This window comes from Poecilia latipinna, unplaced genomic scaffold (genome assembly GCF_001443285.1).
Source record: "Poecilia latipinna isolate Pla-1442-1.1 unplaced genomic scaffold, P_latipinna-1.0 Scaffold204, whole genome shotgun sequence".
Taxonomy (NCBI): Eukaryota; Metazoa; Chordata; class Actinopteri; order Cyprinodontiformes; family Poeciliidae; genus Poecilia; species Poecilia latipinna.
The window spans coordinates 19,523-40,418 of NW_015112820.1; the positions used below are offsets into that span (position 1 = coordinate 19,523).

At 37.8% G+C, this 20,896-nt stretch overlaps 1 protein-coding gene across 2 annotated transcripts in view; it reads right to left on the minus strand.

Annotated features, from left to right (window-relative positions):
- The window catches only part of bmp2k (BMP2 inducible kinase), a 50,349-nt gene that overhangs the window by 15,132 nt on the left and 14,321 nt on the right, over positions 1-20,896 (minus strand). For both annotated transcript variants that reach the window (XM_015031363.1, XM_015031362.1), the window contains exons 2-9: positions 10,276-10,394; positions 8,392-8,497; positions 8,055-8,197; positions 6,039-6,160; positions 3,577-3,658; positions 965-1,097; positions 224-327; positions 66-145 (exon numbers count right to left, since the gene is read on the minus strand). In XM_015031363.1, the coding sequence (XP_014886849.1) occupies positions 66-145; positions 224-327; positions 965-1,097; positions 3,577-3,658; positions 6,039-6,160; positions 8,055-8,197; positions 8,392-8,497; positions 10,276-10,394 (889 nt within the window). The remainder of the gene's footprint in view (positions 1-65; positions 146-223; positions 328-964; positions 1,098-3,576; positions 3,659-6,038; positions 6,161-8,054; positions 8,198-8,391; positions 8,498-10,275; positions 10,395-20,896) is intronic.

The window sequence follows — 20,896 nt, forward strand, 5'->3', positions numbered from 1 at the left end:
GACTTTGTGGTGAATCTACACCGGAAGCGCAGCGTGCCGTTGCGTTGAAGCGAGCAGCTCCCTACCTGGCTTTAGTCATGCTCTTCTTAGCAGCGACCTCGCTGGCTGTCAGAGGCTCAGGAAGCGACGTTGGGATGGGAGAGTTCTGGGGAAACAAAGACACGTTTTTAAGGTCGGCCTGCAGATCTGAAAAACGCCCCGCCGCCGCGCTGCAGCTACTTACTGAGAGGTTTGGGACTGGGCAATCTCTTCCTGCTAGTTTAAAGGCAAAGTAGGACACCTGGTAGATGTCTGGCCTCTTCTCCTGGTCCGGCTCAAGCATATATCCTGAAACACAGAGGACTCATTAATGTGCAGCTCGCCTGTTCGGCCACATGAGGGAGCTGTTGCGCCAACATTTAAAGGACAAGCAGAGAGGCAGGATCCTGTTTTGGGAAGTGAAATCACTCAAAGCACCCGGTCTGTCTTGACTGACGGCCCTGGACCGGTTCAAACAGGAACAAGATGTGCAACAGCAAAACAAAGACCAATAAATCAGCTGCAGATGTTGAAAACACTCCAAAAAAATCCAATTAATTACAGAAGAAAAAACATATTTCAGGGCAGAGGCTTAATTAAATATTTCACCTCTTTGCAAACTTATTCAGGGCCAGTAAAACGGATCATCACAAGCAGGAGTGTGTAATCAGATCATAACCGGTATAATTGGTCTTCCTGTGTAGCATTGAAACGATTGATCGTGATTAAGTAGCAATTTTAGCTTTTTTATTGCCTAAAATAACATTTTAGGCAATAAAAAAAAAATAATTCAGTTATTTTGTTTCTAAGTATTTCTAATGAGGTATGAGAAAAGCTAAAGCGGTTAAATGAAAAATCTGTAGATTGCACCAATTTCTTGATTCTTAATCGATTAATCGTCAGAACATTTGATTACTAAAATGCAGCAATGCTCCAGTGTACTTACTGATTAAGCATTGCAACCTGGTGGAGAACTTGGAGTTATCTGGAACGATAAAGGTTCCGTCACAAATGGCAACCTGGCTCTCCCCAAATGGAAGTGTGAAGAAACAGAGCTTGTACAACAAGCATCCGAGCGCCTGTGTAAAAAAGATAAAATAAAAAACAAACATTACAAACACAGCATCAATCCTAATCATCATCAAGCTCATGAATTTTCCAGAAACATCTACAAGGCCTGAGTCGTTATCCACCAGCAGACGGTGACAGCTTCTAAAATATAAACGACGTTCAGACGACTTTTCGTTCTAAAACGGTTCAAACAGTTTTTGTGGAAACAAAAAAGACTTTATTGCTGTATTTTCATCTGTAAACAAACAAACAAAAACTTAGAATTATGTCAAAACTCCATGATTTGCCAGATGAAAGTTTCCTGAAATAGTTTGTTTTTTTTAGCAAATTTAAATCAAAACAAAGAAATTATGGAAGATATTTCTAGAAGATGGAGTCTGGACCAAAGGTGTGGCCCAAATTTTCAGCCACACCGTATTTAACGTTGCAGTTTCACAGGTTATTCTTCTTTTTTTTTTTAATCACTGCCCAATATAGCATTATTGATTTGTAAAATAATTGACAATTTAATAAACATAAAGTTATTTATATTAAGAAAAAAATTACAATAAAAGTAACTTACTGAGAAAATGTTTAAATGGCTTCAAAGGAGATAAAATTTTAAACCCTGAAAAAAAATCTCAGGATAAACTAAATGAATGAAATACTAAAACAAAATTGAAATTATAAGTTATCTTACAAAAGTACTTTATTAATCAACCACATGAGAAATTCAGTGGTACATAGCGAAGCCTGTAAAAAGACTAAAACGTTTGAAGCAATAGTAACTTTTTCAAGTGAATATGTGAAGTAATAACGTATTTTTCTCTTTGATTGATTATAAACTTCTCAAACCGAACATTTCATTCAAGTAAGTTTTCCAATAATAAAATATTTTGGACTTGAAGGGAAGATTTCCTCCTGTAATATTGTAGGCAGCATTAAATTTGGCATCGTCTGATGATTTGTCAATTACTGATTTTGAGAGGATAGAACAGAGAAAGAGTGTGGAAATAAAATGTTTTTTTTTTTTCATTCTTCATTCTGTTTTGTGTTTTTTTTTTATCCAGAACTGGGAAACACATGAATTCCTCACATTTCCAGACTGAAGAGGCCTTGAAGTAAAAACCTTCAGATAAACATCTCACTGCAGATACAAACGTGCACCAGTAGGGGGCAGGGTTTCACCTTTTGGATTAAAATCAGTTTATAAAATCAAGAGACAGAATTAAAGTAATTATAGCTTATTATTAGAAAGTGGTATATTACATAAAATAAAGCACATTAAGTAATTTTGGGGAATAATTTAAAATATGGACACAAAAACTGAACCATGAAAAGTGGAGACTGAAACAGTTGCATGTTGACTGCAAGAAATGCTTCACATTAGTTTCTGTCTTCATCTTTGAAAATCTGAGATATAAACTTTTGAAACAAACGTTCAAAGTAGATAAGATAAATATGCAGACTTTAATTAAACCAGTAGCATGACTGGAAGGACTGAAGCTGGAAAGTTTTCCTCAGAGGAGAATAAATGAGGAATCCACATGGAAAAAGCTCAGCTGCAGATAAGCAACACGCTGGTGATACAAACTTCAAAGAATTAAACTTTTTTCCCTTTTTCCACAGTTCTGCACTCAAAAAACAAAGCAATTCCCATCTGGTGCACAACTTCAGGTCAGTTTGTTTCATCTTTGCAAAAGCTTTTATGCAAAGATGAAAATTATGAAGTGCACATATTTAACTGGAACTAACAATTACTGTAGTAATCAGTTATTCTCATGATTAATTGATTCATCTAATTACAAACTGCCACATTCTCCAGCAGTTTCTTTTAACAATTTAAGCCTTTTTAAATAAAATTCTAGAAAACCATTAAAAATGCAAATAAAGAATTAAATTTATTTTGTTAAATAAGAAAAAAAAGTCAAATAAATGCAAAAATGTAGCTTTTTTTCAGTGAACACTTGATCATTTTGTAGCAAACAATGCATCTGCAGCTAAAAAAAATACTAACACCTTAAAAACTCAGCTGTTTCTGCTCGACTTGCCAATACAATGAGAGGCTAATCTGTTGATTGATTATTAATAATTGGGGTTTTTGGCACTTCAATAATTCTGAGTTAATATGTTTGAGACAAAGGTGTTTTCCGCCCCATATTAAATGCTAATTGCACATATTTCTGTACAGTTTCGGCTTACTTAATCCTTTAATTGTTTTGTTAATGGGTTTTTTTTTTTCTAAGTCAGTATTCTCCATGTATTAAGCTAGTTGATTATTTCAGTAATCACTTAATCACGATTAATCATTACAGCTCCAATATTCAGCATTTACTTTTAGCAGCTACTAATCCTAATCTCAAATGAGAGGAAACAGGACAGAGTTCTGGTTTGTTTCGTTGTGGAGGAACGGACAGATTACTGGAGAGGAGGAGAGAGGGGAACGCCCAGGGTGAGCGGAGAGAGGAAGAACCTGTTGGGTCAGAGTGACGCAGAGCCGCTGCTTACCCAGATATCAGCCTTAGTGGTGATGGCTTTCCCTGCGTACAAGTTAATCATCTCTGGGGCCCGATATGAGAGGGTCGTGTACCTGCAAGACAACAACAGGAAACCGTCAGAGACAGGTCAAAGGTCAGACCACAAAGATTTGGCTTGTTTTCCAACTTCATGTTGGGAAATATTTGTTTTAAAGTGAGAAAAAAATAAAAATTTTGTTTAGTATTTCATAACTTTTCTTTGGTAGGAATGTAATGGGAAAAAAAAGTCTTAGCTACTTTTTAAAATGGTAAAGAGTAGAAAACACATTCAAGTTGTGTGTGCTGAAGCCAGGAAATCGCATCAAAACAATACAATGCTCCAAAATTCTCAGCTTAAAGTTAAGCAGATGGTATATCCTGTTGGGCACGGTGCAAGATCTGTGATGCTGTGGGCCTGTTTATCTTCCCAAAGTTCACAATACTATAAAAGATCAGGAAAATAGAGTTCATCTGGGGGATAGTGATCCAAAACATACAGCATAGACAAAACAGAAACAAAGTTAAAGAAAAACTGTAATTTCTCAGTCATTTATCATGTACTTACATTTAATTGCTTCATTTTTCTAAAAACAAATTCTGTGAGAAATTGTGCTACTAAACAAACCGGTTCCAGTTCGTTGATCAGTTCTAGATTTTAAATTCAAAGAACATCTTTTGCATTTCGTCTGCATTTCTGTAGGATATGGTGATGATTTGGTCTGATTATCGAGCTGGAAAACCTTCTGATGCAGTTCGACGCGACACTCAGAGCTGTGAAACTGAACCGTTCTGTCCGTACTGAAACAAATATCCTGCTACAAGACTGCGGCTGAAACCAGATGTTTACATGTATATAAATAAAAAAACACATTGGTTTATTTCACAAAGCTGCAATGGAAACATTTTCTTTGCATCAGCAACTGGATGTTACTACTGTCGGAAACCACAAGACGACGGCGACAGGAAGTAGTTGGAGGATGTTTTTAAGGACTTCACGTTAATTTTTTCACGTGATTTTAATTTCTTATTTATTGGGAATACCATAATTACACAATTAGGTTTTTTCTTACATTAGCAGAATGTTGACAAAGTTTTGAAAATGCAACTTGTGACTCCAATGTGTTCACCCACTCTGGATTTACCTTTATGCATCACATACAATGATTTAAAATGCTTTCCTTTAACATTAATGATGCTGAAAGCAAAGTTGCAGGTAGAGATGCAGAGATTTAAAGAGATGAGTCACTTTAAATCTAATAAATCAAAAATCTAACAGAAGAAATCAAAGTGTTTCCTGAGTCAGGGCAGCCAGTTTCTTCTGACTGATCTGATGCAGACGGCAGGTTTATACACAGCCATAAATCGTTGATAAGCGCCACACGTTGCACTTTATTCCAGTTGTAAATGTGGGAAAGTTAACAGGCCAGACCTAACGGAGCGATCAGAGATTTTACTCTGTAAATATAAAACTCACAAAGGAGAGCAGCAGAGAAAGTCTGCAGCAGTGACCGCCTGATAAACCACCATTTGCAAAGGGTCAATAAAGTCGCGTTTGCCGCCGCAGGATTGATAGGGGAGTAACTGTGATGCTGCTGAGATCTGCTCCCTGAGTGAAAAACGTAAATTATGTCAATAATTCAGTTCAGTAAGTGACCTGTATATGTTTATTTCACACAAAGTGACGAATTTGAGTCATTTATTTCTGCTAATCTCCAGGATTATGGCTCACAGCTGAGAAAAACGGAGGAAGAGTGTGTGAATGTACTGCAGGGGATATTCAGTTGTTGCCTTCTTATTGTGAAATAAATCAAACACAGCTGATGAGATTAAGAGAACAATCAGAAACAAAACAAAATGAGTGGAAGGAAAATCTATGCATGTTCTTTTCACTGCAAAGACAAGAAAAAAAGGCGCTTGTTTTAAGTAAGTAATTACTTGTTGCATTGGCAGATAAATTAATTTATAACATGGGAAAAATGTTAATTTATAAGTGAAATAATCTGCCAGTTTTTCATCACTATTAAGGAACAACTGACTTAAAACAAGCTGCTACATCTTAGTTTGGTCTCACTTCAAATGTATCAAGACAATTGTACTAGAAACTGGACCAAAGATACTTTGCAGGATTTTGTGTTTTTGCAGTGTGTGAAGCTACGACACTCGGTAGCTGCAGTCCCGTTTTCTGCCACACTTTTTCCTTCTACTCAACTTCCCATTAACATCCTGCTTCTTAAGCAATGACCTCAATCATTGTTGAGCGAATTTTATTCAAATATTCTCAGAAACTGAACTATATGAGCCATAATCAACAAAAACACTTTACATTTATCACTTTGTGTTAGTTTTTCAATTAAATGACTGAAATAAAGTAGCTTTTAATGATATTCAGGTGCACTGAGATGAACCATGAAGGAACATTTCTCTGGTAGTCAAAGCGTAGCGCTGGTAGCTTACTTCTTTATCTCATCCTCCACAGCCGTCACTCCGTCTTTCAGTGGCAACAGCACCTTGTGAGTGGAGCTGCCGAAGTCACACAGGACGTAGTTTCCCTGGTCGTTCAGAAGGATGTTTTCAACCTGATGAAACAGACAAAACCTTAGAAATGCCAAAACTGCAGCGTTAACACAGGGTTCATACAGTTCAAGCACCACAAAACAATTTATAACCAAGTTTTCATACCTTTCTCGAGAAAAAAACTATAAAAAAAGAACTAAAGAAAACAGTTTCAATTCACTATTTTATAACGTTTATTACAAAAATACAACAAAACTTTATATTTAGGAAGGTCTCTCTTACACACCCGATAAACCTGCTAAGACAAAAGTCCAGTCCATATGTCTCCAAACCGAGCAGGAGCCCTGCTCACCAAACAATGCAACATTTTCCAGCACAACAGGAAGTCCCTGCTGTTTTTTGCATGTTGTAAATGCTGTTTCTGTTTGGTGCACAGATGTTTGTGAGAAAGTGTCGTCAAAGGTTAAGAGAAATAAACAAATGAAACGGAGGCACTCGGTTTGCAGGAGTTTTCTGAAACTCTTCCTAGACGACCTAACCCTAACCCAACTCAACCGAGTGGAGAATTGATTACAAGAAAAATCAAACATGTTGGCGTAGAAACCAGATGTTCAAAATATAAAACAAAAAGAGCGTCTAATGTTTGCATCTGTTGTCAGCTCGGAGTTAAGGATTTGTGATTTTTTTTTTTTGCAGTCTCACTTCCCCTGGCGATGCGTGACTGGGCCTCCACGCTCTTTTGTGTCCCTGCAACGTTATGTAAGCTGTGTAGGCAGAGCAGATAGACGGCAGACAGAGGACAGGCCTCTGGAGCTGAAGGGACCGCACTGTTCAGAGGCCCGTCCAACTGGACGCAGCACAGCGGCCTACTGATGGGGAGAATTCAAACCAGGGTGGGAAAGAACCACCAGACTCCGAGCATCAGCAGAACCGAGGTGAAAATGGCTCCCCGCCAAACTCCCAGCACAAAATCCACCCTATAAAAATTAAATCAGTCGACAGCTTTCCTCCGAGTGTAGCGCCCTGAATGTAAAAGGAAAAGCGGAACAATGAAGAAGGAGAAGTGAAGTTAAGGCGAGGCTGCTGATCAGGCAGGTTTAAATCTCCATGTTTTTGTTTCTCATGTATTTTATGCAAATGAAAATGGATGTAGCAAATGAACTGCAGTGTGTAAATGGGTTTAGTTTACGGATCTCACGATTAAAGGTGCATTAATTCCTTCTGGAGTCGTTTTCTCAGTCAAAATACAGACGAGAACTGAGCAATACAGCTTTAAAATAAAATTAAAAATCTGACTTTTTTCATACAAGAACTGATTTTTCTTTTCTAAAAAAAATTTATTACAAATGACACTTAAATATTTTCAAAAAGTGGCTTTCATTTCACATCTTCTGAGTTGCACAGCAGATCTGACGAGCAGCTCAGCTCGTCTGGTTCTTTCTTTGGAACAGACAGTTTGCAAGGTTGTTTCAAAGTCCTGATGATCTGATGTGTTAAACGATTAATTACATCTGTTAATTATTACGCATCTGTAAAGCCTTTGCAGTATAACTGCACATGATGTTCAACATTGCACATTTCGTATTTTTGGTGTTCTCATAAAATTCCAACTGTATTCCTATAATATTATGACTTCATACAAGTAATAATTGACTATTATCCTAATAAAAAACAAACAATCGTTGCCTGGCTCTAATGCTCCGTTATAAAGTTGACCTGAATTCAAAGTCCAACTAATTCAAAGTTGTAAAACAGCTTGTCAAACAAGATGGCCGCCCTCAGCAACACGTTTTCATAACCACCAACAAGCTTCTGTATAACCTTGGTTGGATATTCAACCACTGAACTTGTCAGAATTAGAAAATTCCCAACGTTTTCCGACTGTGTTGGACTCCAAGGAAGCGGAGGACAAACAGAACCTGGACAGAAACGGAAAGAGGCGGACTCTCTCCTCACCTTAAGGTCTCTGTGAATGATGGGAGTCTTGCATTGATGAAGGCGAGCCACAGCTTCACAGGTGTCGCAGAAGATGTGGAGGACCTCCGCCTCACTGAAGCCCACGTTTAACCGCTGATTCATCTGCTTCACCACCTGACCCGCTGCAAAAAAACACAGTTTCAACACAATCTACCCATTTATAATAACAGTTAACTCAATATTTACATGCATTAGGGCTGGACAGTTGATCAATAACTATACATATCAATAGATAATACATCTGATAGAATATCTAATCATTTGTAACCAAGATGGAGGTTTATTTTGATTTTATACTTCCAGAAGGCTTCGGTACCTTTGCAGTACTCCATGAGAATCAGAACCTCCCACACGCTGTCGGAAACGAAGCTGATTGTCGAGTCCAGGTAGCGGACGATGTTCTTGTGGCCCGACAGCTCCTTCTGAAGACGGGAAAAAGAAAACGCAGAGTTCAGGATGGAAGCAAGATCATATTTACCAAAATATATTAAAAGTTCTTCTAAAGGGTAAAAATATATTTATGTAAAAATAAACACTTTTCCAGGGTTCTTCTTTCCTTTCGCAGACAATTTAAAGTGCAAATTAATTCAATGGAGATAAATCTACAAAAATCAGACTAAATCATTAAGGAATGCTATGAAGAATATCATTTTTTGAGGTTGGAGGAATATTTTTATTTGATTTTTTTTTTGAGGGAAAGGATAAAGTTGGGCGATTTTATCGATTAATCAAATTTTTGAAGATTTAATTTGGGTAAATCTGGACTTTTCTTCACCACTACACTCCTTGGGTTTCCATAATTCAGAGTGAGGTTAGCATACCCGAGGCGGCCATCTTGTTTGGCAACTTCTATTTATTTGGACTTTGAATTCAGGTGAATCCTATGACAAAACATTAGGGCTGGACTAAGATTTATTATTTATTTTAATTATGATAATAAAGTCATAACTACAAGAATGCAATTGAAATAATAGAATAAAGTTTTAATATTACCAGAATAAAGTTGTAATAATATGAGAAGTACTAATTCTATGAGAACTCCTACATGAGTAAAGGAGGAAATACTTAAATACATAAGGAAATACTTCATATTTTAACACATCAGCATCAAATTAACAACTTGGATCCCAGAATAAATCAGAATTCTTACAGTAACAAATTCATCACGGTAAACGGTACAATAAATGCTCAGCCCTGACTCTCAACATTTATCTTAAAAATACAAAAACTCTCCTTCAGCTCCCCTCCTCTGTCATCGTTCGTCATTAATCTGCAGATTTCACTTCATTTACTCGACTCTTTACAGTGATGCTGTTTGTCGGTAGTTAAAGAGCCAGCATGACAAATAAGTGCGGCGTGTTGTGGAAACCAACACACCTAAGGCAATGTCCCAACAGGCCTGAGCTGTGTCAACGTTTAAGGTCAGCTGTGTGTGTGTGTGTGTGTGTGTGTGTGTGTAACATGTTGTTCCAGATGAGACAGCAAACAGACTCACTAAGCAGGCTGGATGGCTCAGATCCAGCTCCTCTGGGTCAAACGCTCATAACGACGGTCAGTCAGCCTCAAAGTATCAGAAATATTAAAAATACGGCCGTTTTAGTGCCGAAAACAGTCTGAGTGTCCCAAAGTAATCATGCGTGATACATCAGAGGCATTTGTAGATCGACCAGGTGCATTAATCCCATGTCCGCCTGCGCTCAGCTAAAAGCCTTTCTTCGCTCTCACCAGACTGGAAATGCTGGAAACCAAACGGGGACGGAGACATTTAGATGCAACCTGATTCATGACGTAATGTTTCACTGTGAGACACGAAGGTTTGTGCTTCTCCAGGAGCAAAACCTGTTAAATCCCAGAAAACTGGTGGAAGTTATACTTTCAGATTACACACTTACCAAGCATCTTCTACTGTGAATATCTTGGAATAAGACAAAAGTAACTTAAGAAAAACTTTTTCAGCAAGACATAAAAATCAATAATGCTTAAAATCTGCCAATGGAAGTAATAATGATCAATTTTCAAGAATTCTTGACTTAAACTCACAACTTGCTGAAATGTTACTTGAGAGTTAGTATTGTCTTGTTTCGAGTGCACCAAGATACCTGAACTAGGTAACAGACATTAATAGTTGACAGGATTTTGTGTTTGTGCACTGCAAGCCTTGTAAATATCTAACTGTTCAGTTAAACAGAAAACTTCTCACCATGATGGTGATCTCTCTCTTGTAGATATTCAGGTCCGGCACGTTGTTCACGTACATCCTTTTGAGAGCACAGCGGACGCCGCTGTGTGTCCGAGCCAGGAACACCACCGAGAAGCCCCCTGGAAAAGAAAGCAGAAACAAAACTAATTAAAGCAAATTACCACATTTAACCAGTTTAATGGTGATGAGCAGGAAGAAACAACTCCTTTAACTTGTTAAAAATAAAGACAAATCTACTACATAACATGCAGTTGTTAAGGTCGAAGTTGGGGAAGCATCGTATGAGCGTGGATTTTCTTTTCCTGGTAGTATTTTGGGTTCCCAGTAGAAACACGAGGATATTTTGTAAACACTAAGAAAATATTATTCTATGTAGCAAAAGGCTAACTATGCTAAAGTTGCAGAAATCTGAAGTAGCAAAATGTGTCACACCTCAACTGAACCATTTAAAACGGGTCAGATTAATGAAGTACAGTCAGTGTTAAAAAGTTTCTATTAATAAGTTAAGGGTGTTTTCACACCAGCTATGTTCAGTCCACTTTAATAAAACCCCAGTTCGTTTGGGGATGTGTGAATGTGTAATCAAATTCTGATGCAGACTAAAAACAGCAAACCTGGTCTGCCTAAAAAACTACATTTCAGTTGGTTTGAAGTGAACTCTGGTGCGGTTCAAATGTATATATGAACGCATGATTTTAGACTGGGGATCGCTCCAAAATCAGGAAGTGGACTGAGCACAGAGCATTGTGGGTAAATAAAACCAAAACAAATGTAACAGAAATGGCTTGTCATCTTTTATCAAAGATAAAAGAGAAATCCTACAACTAAACTCTGATGCAACTCTATTTTGTTTACATTTCTTGAAGGAAGTTGCGCTCAGTGTCTTCTTCAAAGGATTTAGTGTTGTTCTCTCCAGTGGTTCCTGGTGCAGCGCCCCCACAGGCGAGGAGGGGAACAGGTTGCTCAAAGGGTTTGGTAGGTTTGACAAAGTGCAGCAGCTGAAAATGCAACAAATGTTGCAATTTTGATGCCCAACCAAACCGACTCTACCAGACTACCAGGTGTGAAAACGCCTTCAATATGTTTTAGGTTCTTCAGTAAAGGTCCATTTCATTGTTTGTTTTTTAGGACTTTGGTCTGGATCCGATTATCTCAAATACTTGGTCTGATGTCATTCTGAACAAAACAGAAGCTGTGATGTATGAAACTTTTATTCTGCAAACAAATCAAAAACGGTTTGAGTGATACTTTTCCCATACAAACAACCTTAAAGTATTTAAATAAATTCAACCTGAACTGTATTATTCTACACAAATTACAGTTTAAAAACTGTTGGTGATCAGAGAACAAACATGAGTATTCCTGGTTTTCTCCTGCAGAGGATAGTGACGGGAGCTGGAGAGGTTCTGCAGTACAACATCGGGACTCCAGAGATCCAAAACGCAACCAGACAGCTTTCTGCCTCCAGCTATTCCAATGATCCTCAGACAATGTTTTATTGTTGCTTCTATTGTCCGTCTTATCTAAACTGAAATTAAAATTTATGTGGAAGCTCTCAACGCAGCTTTTACTGTGCCAACAAAACCGGATTTAGGTGTTCAGATTCAGCTCTGATTACCTTTACAGGTGTGCAGACTAAACGTTGGAGCACAGACTGCTCGGCTAATCTGCAGCGTATAAAACTGATAACAGGACCTATGGCAGGGACAAACAACTTCCTGAAAAAGGGGTGGACAAAAATGTGTCCAAAAAAAAATAATAAGTAAAAATCCATCCCAATTTTCTTGAATGTAGAAGAAAACCTGATTTCACTGGGCTTGTTGGTTTCTATTGTAGGTGTAAAGTAAAAAAAAAATAGGGGGAAAAAATTGCTAGATTTTGATAGGGTTGAAACAATCAGATTAATTATGAGCAATCAAAATAATCATAATAAGTTAGTATTGGTTAATCATCAACTGGAGTAGACACTTAAGAGTGTTATGCTAAGAGAATAACGCACTCAGAGTAATAATTAACCCAAAATACATTTTGGATTTAAAATAATAAAAGCCTGGTGTGCAAATGTTAATATAAAGCTCTCCAGTTAATATGAAAACCTCAACTTTAAAGGCACTTGTTTCAGAAAAAGTTACATTTAGAGAGCTTGTAAACATATTTTAAGAATTAATTTTAAAGTTTTTTGCCTCAAGAGGACTTAGCAGCAGCAGCGAGGTGTGTTTATCTGCAACTAAACACACTGAGGCAAAGTGTTTGCTTGCATGTAGCTACAATAGTGAGTGAGACAGTAGCACACTTTATCAGATTAGGGATGCTGATGTTGTTCTGCAGCACAGAGCTGGCAGATAATGAGACAAGGATCAACGTTGCTCTGACGGGGCTGCAACAGAGAATAAGCAGCTCAGAGAAACCATCAGATACTTCAACTCCGATGGCTCGTATCTGTTCTCATTTGGCACCGGGAAGCATCACAGATGAAGAGCTGCATGAAAAGGTTGCAGAAATGAGAGCAAATCTGAGCTAATGCTTGGAAAACAATACTGCAGCTTGATTTTTCCAAGTTTCGACAAACGTAACGGGAATCTGTAGGTGCAGAAAACTTGAATAAGCCGAACGTTGAGAACCTGCTGGTAGAAGCTCATTGATTTACTTTGTGTTCCCGGGATCGCTTAGTGGTAAATTAAATGGCTAAATCTAGCTTTAATAGATTTTCTGACAACACTGTTGAGTACAGCGCCATTTAAAAACTTCAATCTAATGACGTTGTCTTGCCTTCTTTCCCGAATAACACAAAACATGACTCGTTTCCTTCTTTTTGTCAAAATTTATGTTTACATTCAGTCATAAAAATCCTAATAAAGCTTCTCAGGTTTTACCAGGATGGATAAAAACCATCAGGTCAGAACCAGGGTGGATTAACACACTGAAAAAACATTTAAGTAAACCACCATTCAACATTTTATTGCTTAAAATGTGATTATTAAATCTCCATTTTCGTTTCAGTTGATGCGTGAGAATGATTAAATCGAACTAGTGCTGCAACAAAAATATTTTACTAAATCGATTATTCTGATCATTGATCTTAAAAATAAAGTACATTCTGCAGATTTTTCATTTAACCATTTAACCTTTTTTATATTTGAAATACATTAAAAATTGCAACCAATTAAAATAACAAAATAGACATTTTAGTGCCTAAAATACAATAAAGCATGTTCTGAGCATGTTGTCCTTTCAAAAATACCTGACTATAGTGCTAAAAAAATAAATCTTTAAGGGAAAAACTACAGACAGAAAGATATTTGAGGTGAAATGAAAAGCGTCTAATTGAAAAGCTGGTAAACATGATAAAGGTGAAAACAACCAGAAATTTTAACATTTCATCCCCTGTTCTCCCTCCAAGCTCAAACTACATGATCCACCTGAATCAAATCTTTGTGCGCTTCCTTGACAGAGACGTCGGTTCCAGATGTAGTAAACCAACGTTGGAGTACAATGGAGACAAGATGTGGTGGCTGATGGATGTGAAGGATTTTATAATAAAATTGTACAATAGATAAGACTGGCACTTGTCCAGCTTAATGCCACGACCAAATTTAAGACAGAGGATTAAAGTATTTAAGGCCAAATTGCAAGTTTTTTTTATGAATTTAAGACACTTTAAGGCCTTCATTTTAGATGCATGAGACATTAATGATGTATGGATATCCAGAATAGGTCAGGCTGGTGCTTGACCACCATGTTTAAAATCTATTAAACCTCCGACTCCAGAGTTTGTGTTGCACCAAAAGCTGCTCATAGATCAGTGCTAAGTAGAAGCAGCGTCAACAGTTTTCAGAGGAGCTTTAGTCACTCCAGGGGATAAAAACTAACATTTCTGGGGTCTGTTTGTGGCTCTTAGCCACAGCTTTGTGTTTCCCACACTAAATATGACTCTGCAATCTTAACCCAAGTAGCACCAAACTTTTGCTTGCACATAGTCTCTTACAACAGAAGTAAGCTAGTGGAGAAGATGAACATTGTCCTACCAACCAGTGATAAATTGGCACTTAATGATAAATGCAAAACACAAAGCTATACTAGCAGCTTGTTGCCCGTAGCCTCAACCACCAAGTCACAGAACGCATTGAAGAAGTCTTTGAAAAACTCAAACTTTTACCTGACAGAACATTTCCAGAAGAAAAACCAACCTAGAATATTTAAGATTAATTAGTCCGGTCAAAATTTAAGACTTGCGATTAACATATTTAAGGCCAAATTTTAAAATGAATTTAAGACATTTTAAGGTCTTAATTTAAGACTTTTTAGCATATTAATTCGCAACAGAAGTGAGCCAAAAGCAAAGATGAACATTGTCCAAGCAACAGGCGAGAAATTTGCACTCAACTGTGATAGATGCAAAAATGCTACCTAGTTAGCTGCCTCAACAACCACAAGTCACAGAATGTAATGAATTACATTTTTTAATGAATTTAAGATGTTTTAAAGCTTTATCTTTAGATATATAAATTTATGAATTGTAAAGGATGGTTTCATAATTCTGTGCCTTTGCCTATGACGTTATGACCTTCAGAAAGCAACCCACTCCACCATAATGCTGGTAGTAGCCTATATTGCATTTGTTTAGTTGAATTTACTGTAAAAATGGTCATAAGGTGCTGCACAGACAGACAAGGTTGCACATCAAACTTATCATTTTGTCATATACATTTTGATGAGGAAAGAAGACAACTAAAAACCAAAAAACAAGTCATGAGGGAGAACGTATGAGTCGGTTTCTATGTTGGCCATTTCTACAAAAGTTGTAAATGGTTAAGAGCCCCAATGAGATGAGCTTGACTTGAATAAGTAGACGCCATGGCTGTTGTCAAAAACAACTTAGGAAAACAATCACAGCTTCTCCATTCAATACTGCCGTTCTTCCCCTCCAAACCGTCATGGCAACTCGTGATTCATTTATTGCAAAGACTCAATAAATGAAGACCAACAGTTTAAAGAGCGCAGAAGCAGCTGTTCAATCTGGTCTAGTTTCAAGAAGAACCCATCCACCAATGGAGCATGTTTCCCATCATGCAACACAAACTAACATATTGAAAGAATTTTGCTTCAGGACAGAAACCTGCAGATGAGGCCATCCAGGCAGACCGCTCCATGTCCACCAACTGGTTTGCTCTGCAGCTGACTGGGACCATATGCTGCGGGATCAGGTTCTCTCTAAATCACCACCCGGGGGCTTTTGTTGCCTCCCATGACTGTGCCAGCCACGGAAGCTGAGTGCATTATTCTCCTGAGTTGGTTTGGGTGGAATGATTTGTTGTGGAGCGGGCTTTGTGCACTGCATACAAACTTCACGGACAAACAAGGGGCTTTGAAATGCAACAAAACATTTCTAGATGAACAGGAGGCTTAATTTGCAGGAAATGTGTTGCTTTTCAGACCATTTTTGGCCTGTTAAACAACTACCAAAGATGAGGAAAAAAGCAGCTCTAAAAAGGTAAATAGTCATCAAATTCCATATTTATATTCTTAAAGTAATTTAATCTCAGGGAATAAACTTCACATTTAGCCCAGAACACTAACAAGTCTTACTAAACTCCAACAATAAAAATTATAATTACTTTTCAATATAAAAGAAATTATTGAGCAAATTTAAAATCTTAAAAACACATATTGATCTCAGGTTAAGAATTCAGTTTTTATTCTTTGATCTTTGCATACACAGCGAGGTTCAGTGCAACCAAATCTTTCGGCTAATGCATGACTGATAAGCATGTCTAACTTACTCAGCCACCATTAAGCCCAACTAACTGCCATTTCCCCTCTGCTGACTGCAGGGTGGACAGGATATGTAAAAACGCCGGCATGAGAGCTTGCTCAGCTGTTAGTGACAGTTGGGAGGAAATCCCCAAATCCATCAGGCCAAGATGGGGAAGGGACCGACGTTTCAGCATGGTGCCAAGTTGGCTTTTTTTCTTTTTAAACCAACCACAAGTGAATGTCAAGAATTTTGGACTCCGACATCATTGATAAGCATGAAAAACAAGGACTATCAGCTAACACAAAGCGCAGCTTTACATGAAACGGTTCCTCTGGACAGCTTTTGATAAATGACGGGGAGGAGGAAACTAAAAACGAAGCCTCATGCCTCTGGGAAGATAAATCTACAGGGATAAGTTTGTGGTTTCTGCACAGCCGCAAGAAGCAGATGTTCTTTTGAAGCATGTCATCATCCATGATGGCACCGATGACCCATCTTTCTAAAGCAAATCTCCCCCCCCTTTGCATGAACATGAAGTAAGAAGGATTCTCCTACAGCTGTAGACTCTAATCTTCCTGAAGCCACCTTTTAGGAGAACAGAGCGAGTCTTAAGCCTCAAGGAGGCATTTCCTCCTTGAGGCCCCATCCTGGAACATAAACTCACAACACTTCCCCAACATTTGTTTAGGCAATTCTGCAACTACAGTGACAAATGCAATTAAAGTCACATGTGAATAAACTTGTTCACATGACGGTTGTAAACAGCCAAATGGTCTGTAAAAGTTTGGAGACCAACTTTTCAACTCAAAAGTTGAGTTGGTCTCGAATTGGCACACTATGGTCTAGCACACTTGGAGACCATAGTGCGTGATGCTATGAGACCTCTAGTGGTGTCCACTGCCGTTTACAAATAATCGCGCTGCTGCTATGACAGACATGATGAGCAAAAGAAGTATTTCCATTGCACTTTTGCAAAATAACACTTCAATACAACTGAAAAACCACTTTATCCTAGCGCAAAAACTTTTTAATCCAAAAACAACTTTTTTTGAATTTGCTGTGTTTCCATTAAGTACTGGTGTCCCAATCTGATATCAATATTGGTCCCATATCAGCCAAAAATAAAAAGTATTGGAGTATATCGGCTTGCGTCCTTGATAGAAGCATCCGCTCAAGCATTTCTATCCAGAAGACGCAAACCAATTGGTTAATATTAAATGGGTTAGTTGTTCTCATACCTATTGTTGTTGAATATTGTTCTCCGAGTATTATCACTTGATCAAACTTTTTCTAACATTCCACACTACAAAATAAGTAATCAAAGTACATCCGATTCCTGCCAATACTCAATATTGGTATCTCATCAGGACATTGTGTCCCCACATGGCATCAGGAGATCCCACCATTAAGTGGATTTATTTTCAATTTGCACAATATTATGGTCAATGGAAATGAAGCTACTGAGTACCAGCAACTTTAGGGTTGTTCTCTTCCATGTAACCAGTAAAACTGGACTGCTTCAGATGATGAAAACCATCAGTCTGGCAAAGGAAGGAGTTGTGCTGAGCAGATGCATTTTCTCTGCCCTCTTCAACTTTAAATCTCTTGACTTCCTTTTCTCACTCAAAACAAGTTCAAAGGGATTTCCTTTATTTTTTTAAATCTTAAACACAGTAAATGTTTTCACCAGAAATCCCCCAGTCATCTTTGAAGACACCACAGTGAGTGCCGCAAGAAGAAATCATCCACAATGCATAAAAAACTACTTGTTGATCCCACTGAGGCTCATGAACTAGGGAGCAAATTTTATGACTCATGCTGCAACCATCCCATCCATTCTGCTTCTGCTTGTCCAAAATCAAGTGGTGGGGGTAACAGATGCAGAAGGGAATCCCAGGATCGCCTCCCCTCCTCGTTCTGAGGCAAGCAGCTCCTGGGAGTCTCCTAGTTGGACATTCCCAGAAAATCTCTGAAGGGAGTTGACCAGGGCATACCTCAACACTTAAACTGAATACTTTTGGGGCAGCTTTGCTGCTCAACGTGACGCTGAGATCCGGTGGCAAAAATTTGTTTCAGTTGCTAAAATCTTGCATCTTATGGTGTCAGTCATGACTTGTATCGCATGACCAAAGGTGAGGGTGGAATCAGAGAGAGTAAATGGAGAGTCGCAACTGCTGTTACAGTTATGATCACTATGGGCCACAGCCCACATTTTTCCTCCTCCACATTGTGAAACATGATGCCAGGACTTTTCTTTGACATGGATAAATGCATTTTGCACTAGAGGTGCAGAAAAACAGAACTTTTTGTATTTTATTTTATACAGAATCGTAATTCCCAGTCCTGGGAATTCTGAATCAATTCAAAATGTCTGATTTTTTTTTTTTTGGTAAAAGTATATTTTGAATAATTCTTTGACTTTTTTATTCATTTAAGAAAAAGCCAGGAATCTGAGCTGACCCAATATTGGTAATTTAAGTTGTGAAATTTTATCCACAAACTTGTTTTTGTTTAAATATAAACCGATACAGTATGGAACCTTTCAGTACATGTTTTACTTGTTTACATGGTTGTCTCCTGTGGTCACATAATTTAAACAGAATCGACAGATTGAATAGAAAAATTTGTTACCAAATTGAATAGTGACCCTAAAAATCTAACCGTATCGCTAAACACTGATTCTCCATTTTGCTTTGAAAACATAGTCTGAATAATCCAGCTTACTTTCATCTCAGCAACCAGTTTTTATGCACAGTTTGGAGGTGTGTGCACACTTCTCCCTGGTTTGGATATGCATGATGCTGTTTAGGCTCCATAGATACTGATCTCAAAGTACAAAGGGCTGGATCATAGTGTGTTGTATTTATGAGTGACAATCTCTGGAAAACATTCAATTATGATAGCATTGCTTAAAAAAATGTTATATCAATTAGATTAACCCACATTTTCCAAACACTTTTCTTTGTTTACATTTGCTACTCAAGACTTAAGATTTGGGCATTCGTCCACCATTCTTGCTCCGCTGTAGAGGAAACCTCTCTTACGATCCTGTTGATCATTTGCCACAAAATATTTGATGGTTCTCTGACTACACTCTAATATTTTAGCAAATTTAAAAGTGCTCCAGGCCTCTGATAAAACCTTTTTTGTTGTTTTACTTTTCAGTCAGTTAAATCTCCTTTTTTGGTTCATTTTGTTAAAGAAATTGTCTCATCTCATGGTTATGCACACCTTGATACATTATTGACCTGCATAGCCCTTCCATTACAATTGCACAGGTACAGATCACCTGCTGTGCTTTAATCCAGCTTGGAGTTAGGAAACATGCCTGAAAATTATGATAAAGTGAACAAACTCACTTGCTTAATAATCCTGCAAACAGTCTGAGCCACAGTCCTTTTGTTTTCAGTTAACTTGAGCACAAAAATAACCACCTTCTCTTTTCCTTGTGAATTATTTGCATTGTCTTAAGAAAAACACAAACCTTTAGCTAATACTTAGGTCAATAACAGTCGGCGTCTTAAACAAATCTAGGTAATATTTCCTGGTATTTTTTTCTGTCAGTGCCAGCTGCTCCTGTTAATTACTAATAATGACTTTTTGATCCTCCACACTTTATGAAATCCTCTTATTTCAGTAGAGCCAATGCAGAAGCGGCTTTTGTTCTCTGGCTGGCTTAATCACGATGTAAATAGAACTTCAGCAAGACTTTAGAAATCATGTAAAAAGAAAGCAGACTCAACATCAATCAGCAAAGCCAACGTTCTTAACCACAAACTTAAGAACCAACGTAAATGTTAATTATTCAGACTAGCCCTGTAAGCCATTCCAGGCTAACGAGAATCTATTACATCTTTGTTTCTCTCAAGTCCTGAAAAGTTGCACAACAGCAACACTTCCACCTAAAAATAGATGCGCTGTGGTTTTCATCGAGCAGTCGAGACATTCTGCACCCGGTGTGCTTTCTCCTGATGCTCACCGGGTTTCATCCAGAACAAAAGTCTAAAATGTGACAGTTCTAGATAAGAAATATGTGGATTTTAAAAAAAGAGCATCATCAAAGACACTTTGTTAAAGAAAAACCTAATTAATTTAGGCCACAGAGCTGAGATACTTGTTGCAGGTCAGATATTTATAAACCTTGGTGAGAAACTGCAAGTGCACAGAGGTGGCAGAGGCATGCTGCAAGTATCCTGGACTTGCATGATGGCTGTCGCAGTTTATAGTTCAAACAAAAACATCTAATTTCTGTTGTGACTATACAAAGCAACTTTTCCAACCCTAAAATAGCAAAGTCAGGAAGATTTTCTGACTCAACTGTGCAAAATCCATTAAATTAATGTTTTTATGGGTGACGGGGTTTGTTTTCTCCTTGTAAGGATATCCTGCAATCTTCAAAGCAGCTCTGATATTTAAAGTGTGCATAATAAAAATGATTTATCCCGCCTGTGCCTCGTTATTCTTTTCCACTAAATGAAATATTTCCACCGGCAAGCTCTTATGTCAGAGCAGGGCTGCTTCTCAAGGTTGCTTACGAATGTCAGTTTATGGTGAACTACTGCAGATAATGACACGTTTGGAAGAAAAGTAATTTCTTGAATCTATGTAGATGGACAATAAATTCAAGTAGAGTTTTTAATTCTATAAGATTGTGTTTTATACTTTTAATTTGAATATTTAACCTCTTGAGATGCAATTTGTTATCTGTGACAAAACTGAATGTTTAGTAAAACATCCAGGACCAGGCCAGTTTTCTGCATCTGCCCATTCTTTATTTTCTTTTTTTAAATCACTGCAATTCTGCAGACTCTTCCTCTTTTCTTCAGTAAACATAACCAGTTGCTTGGCTAGAGGAAACTACAAAAG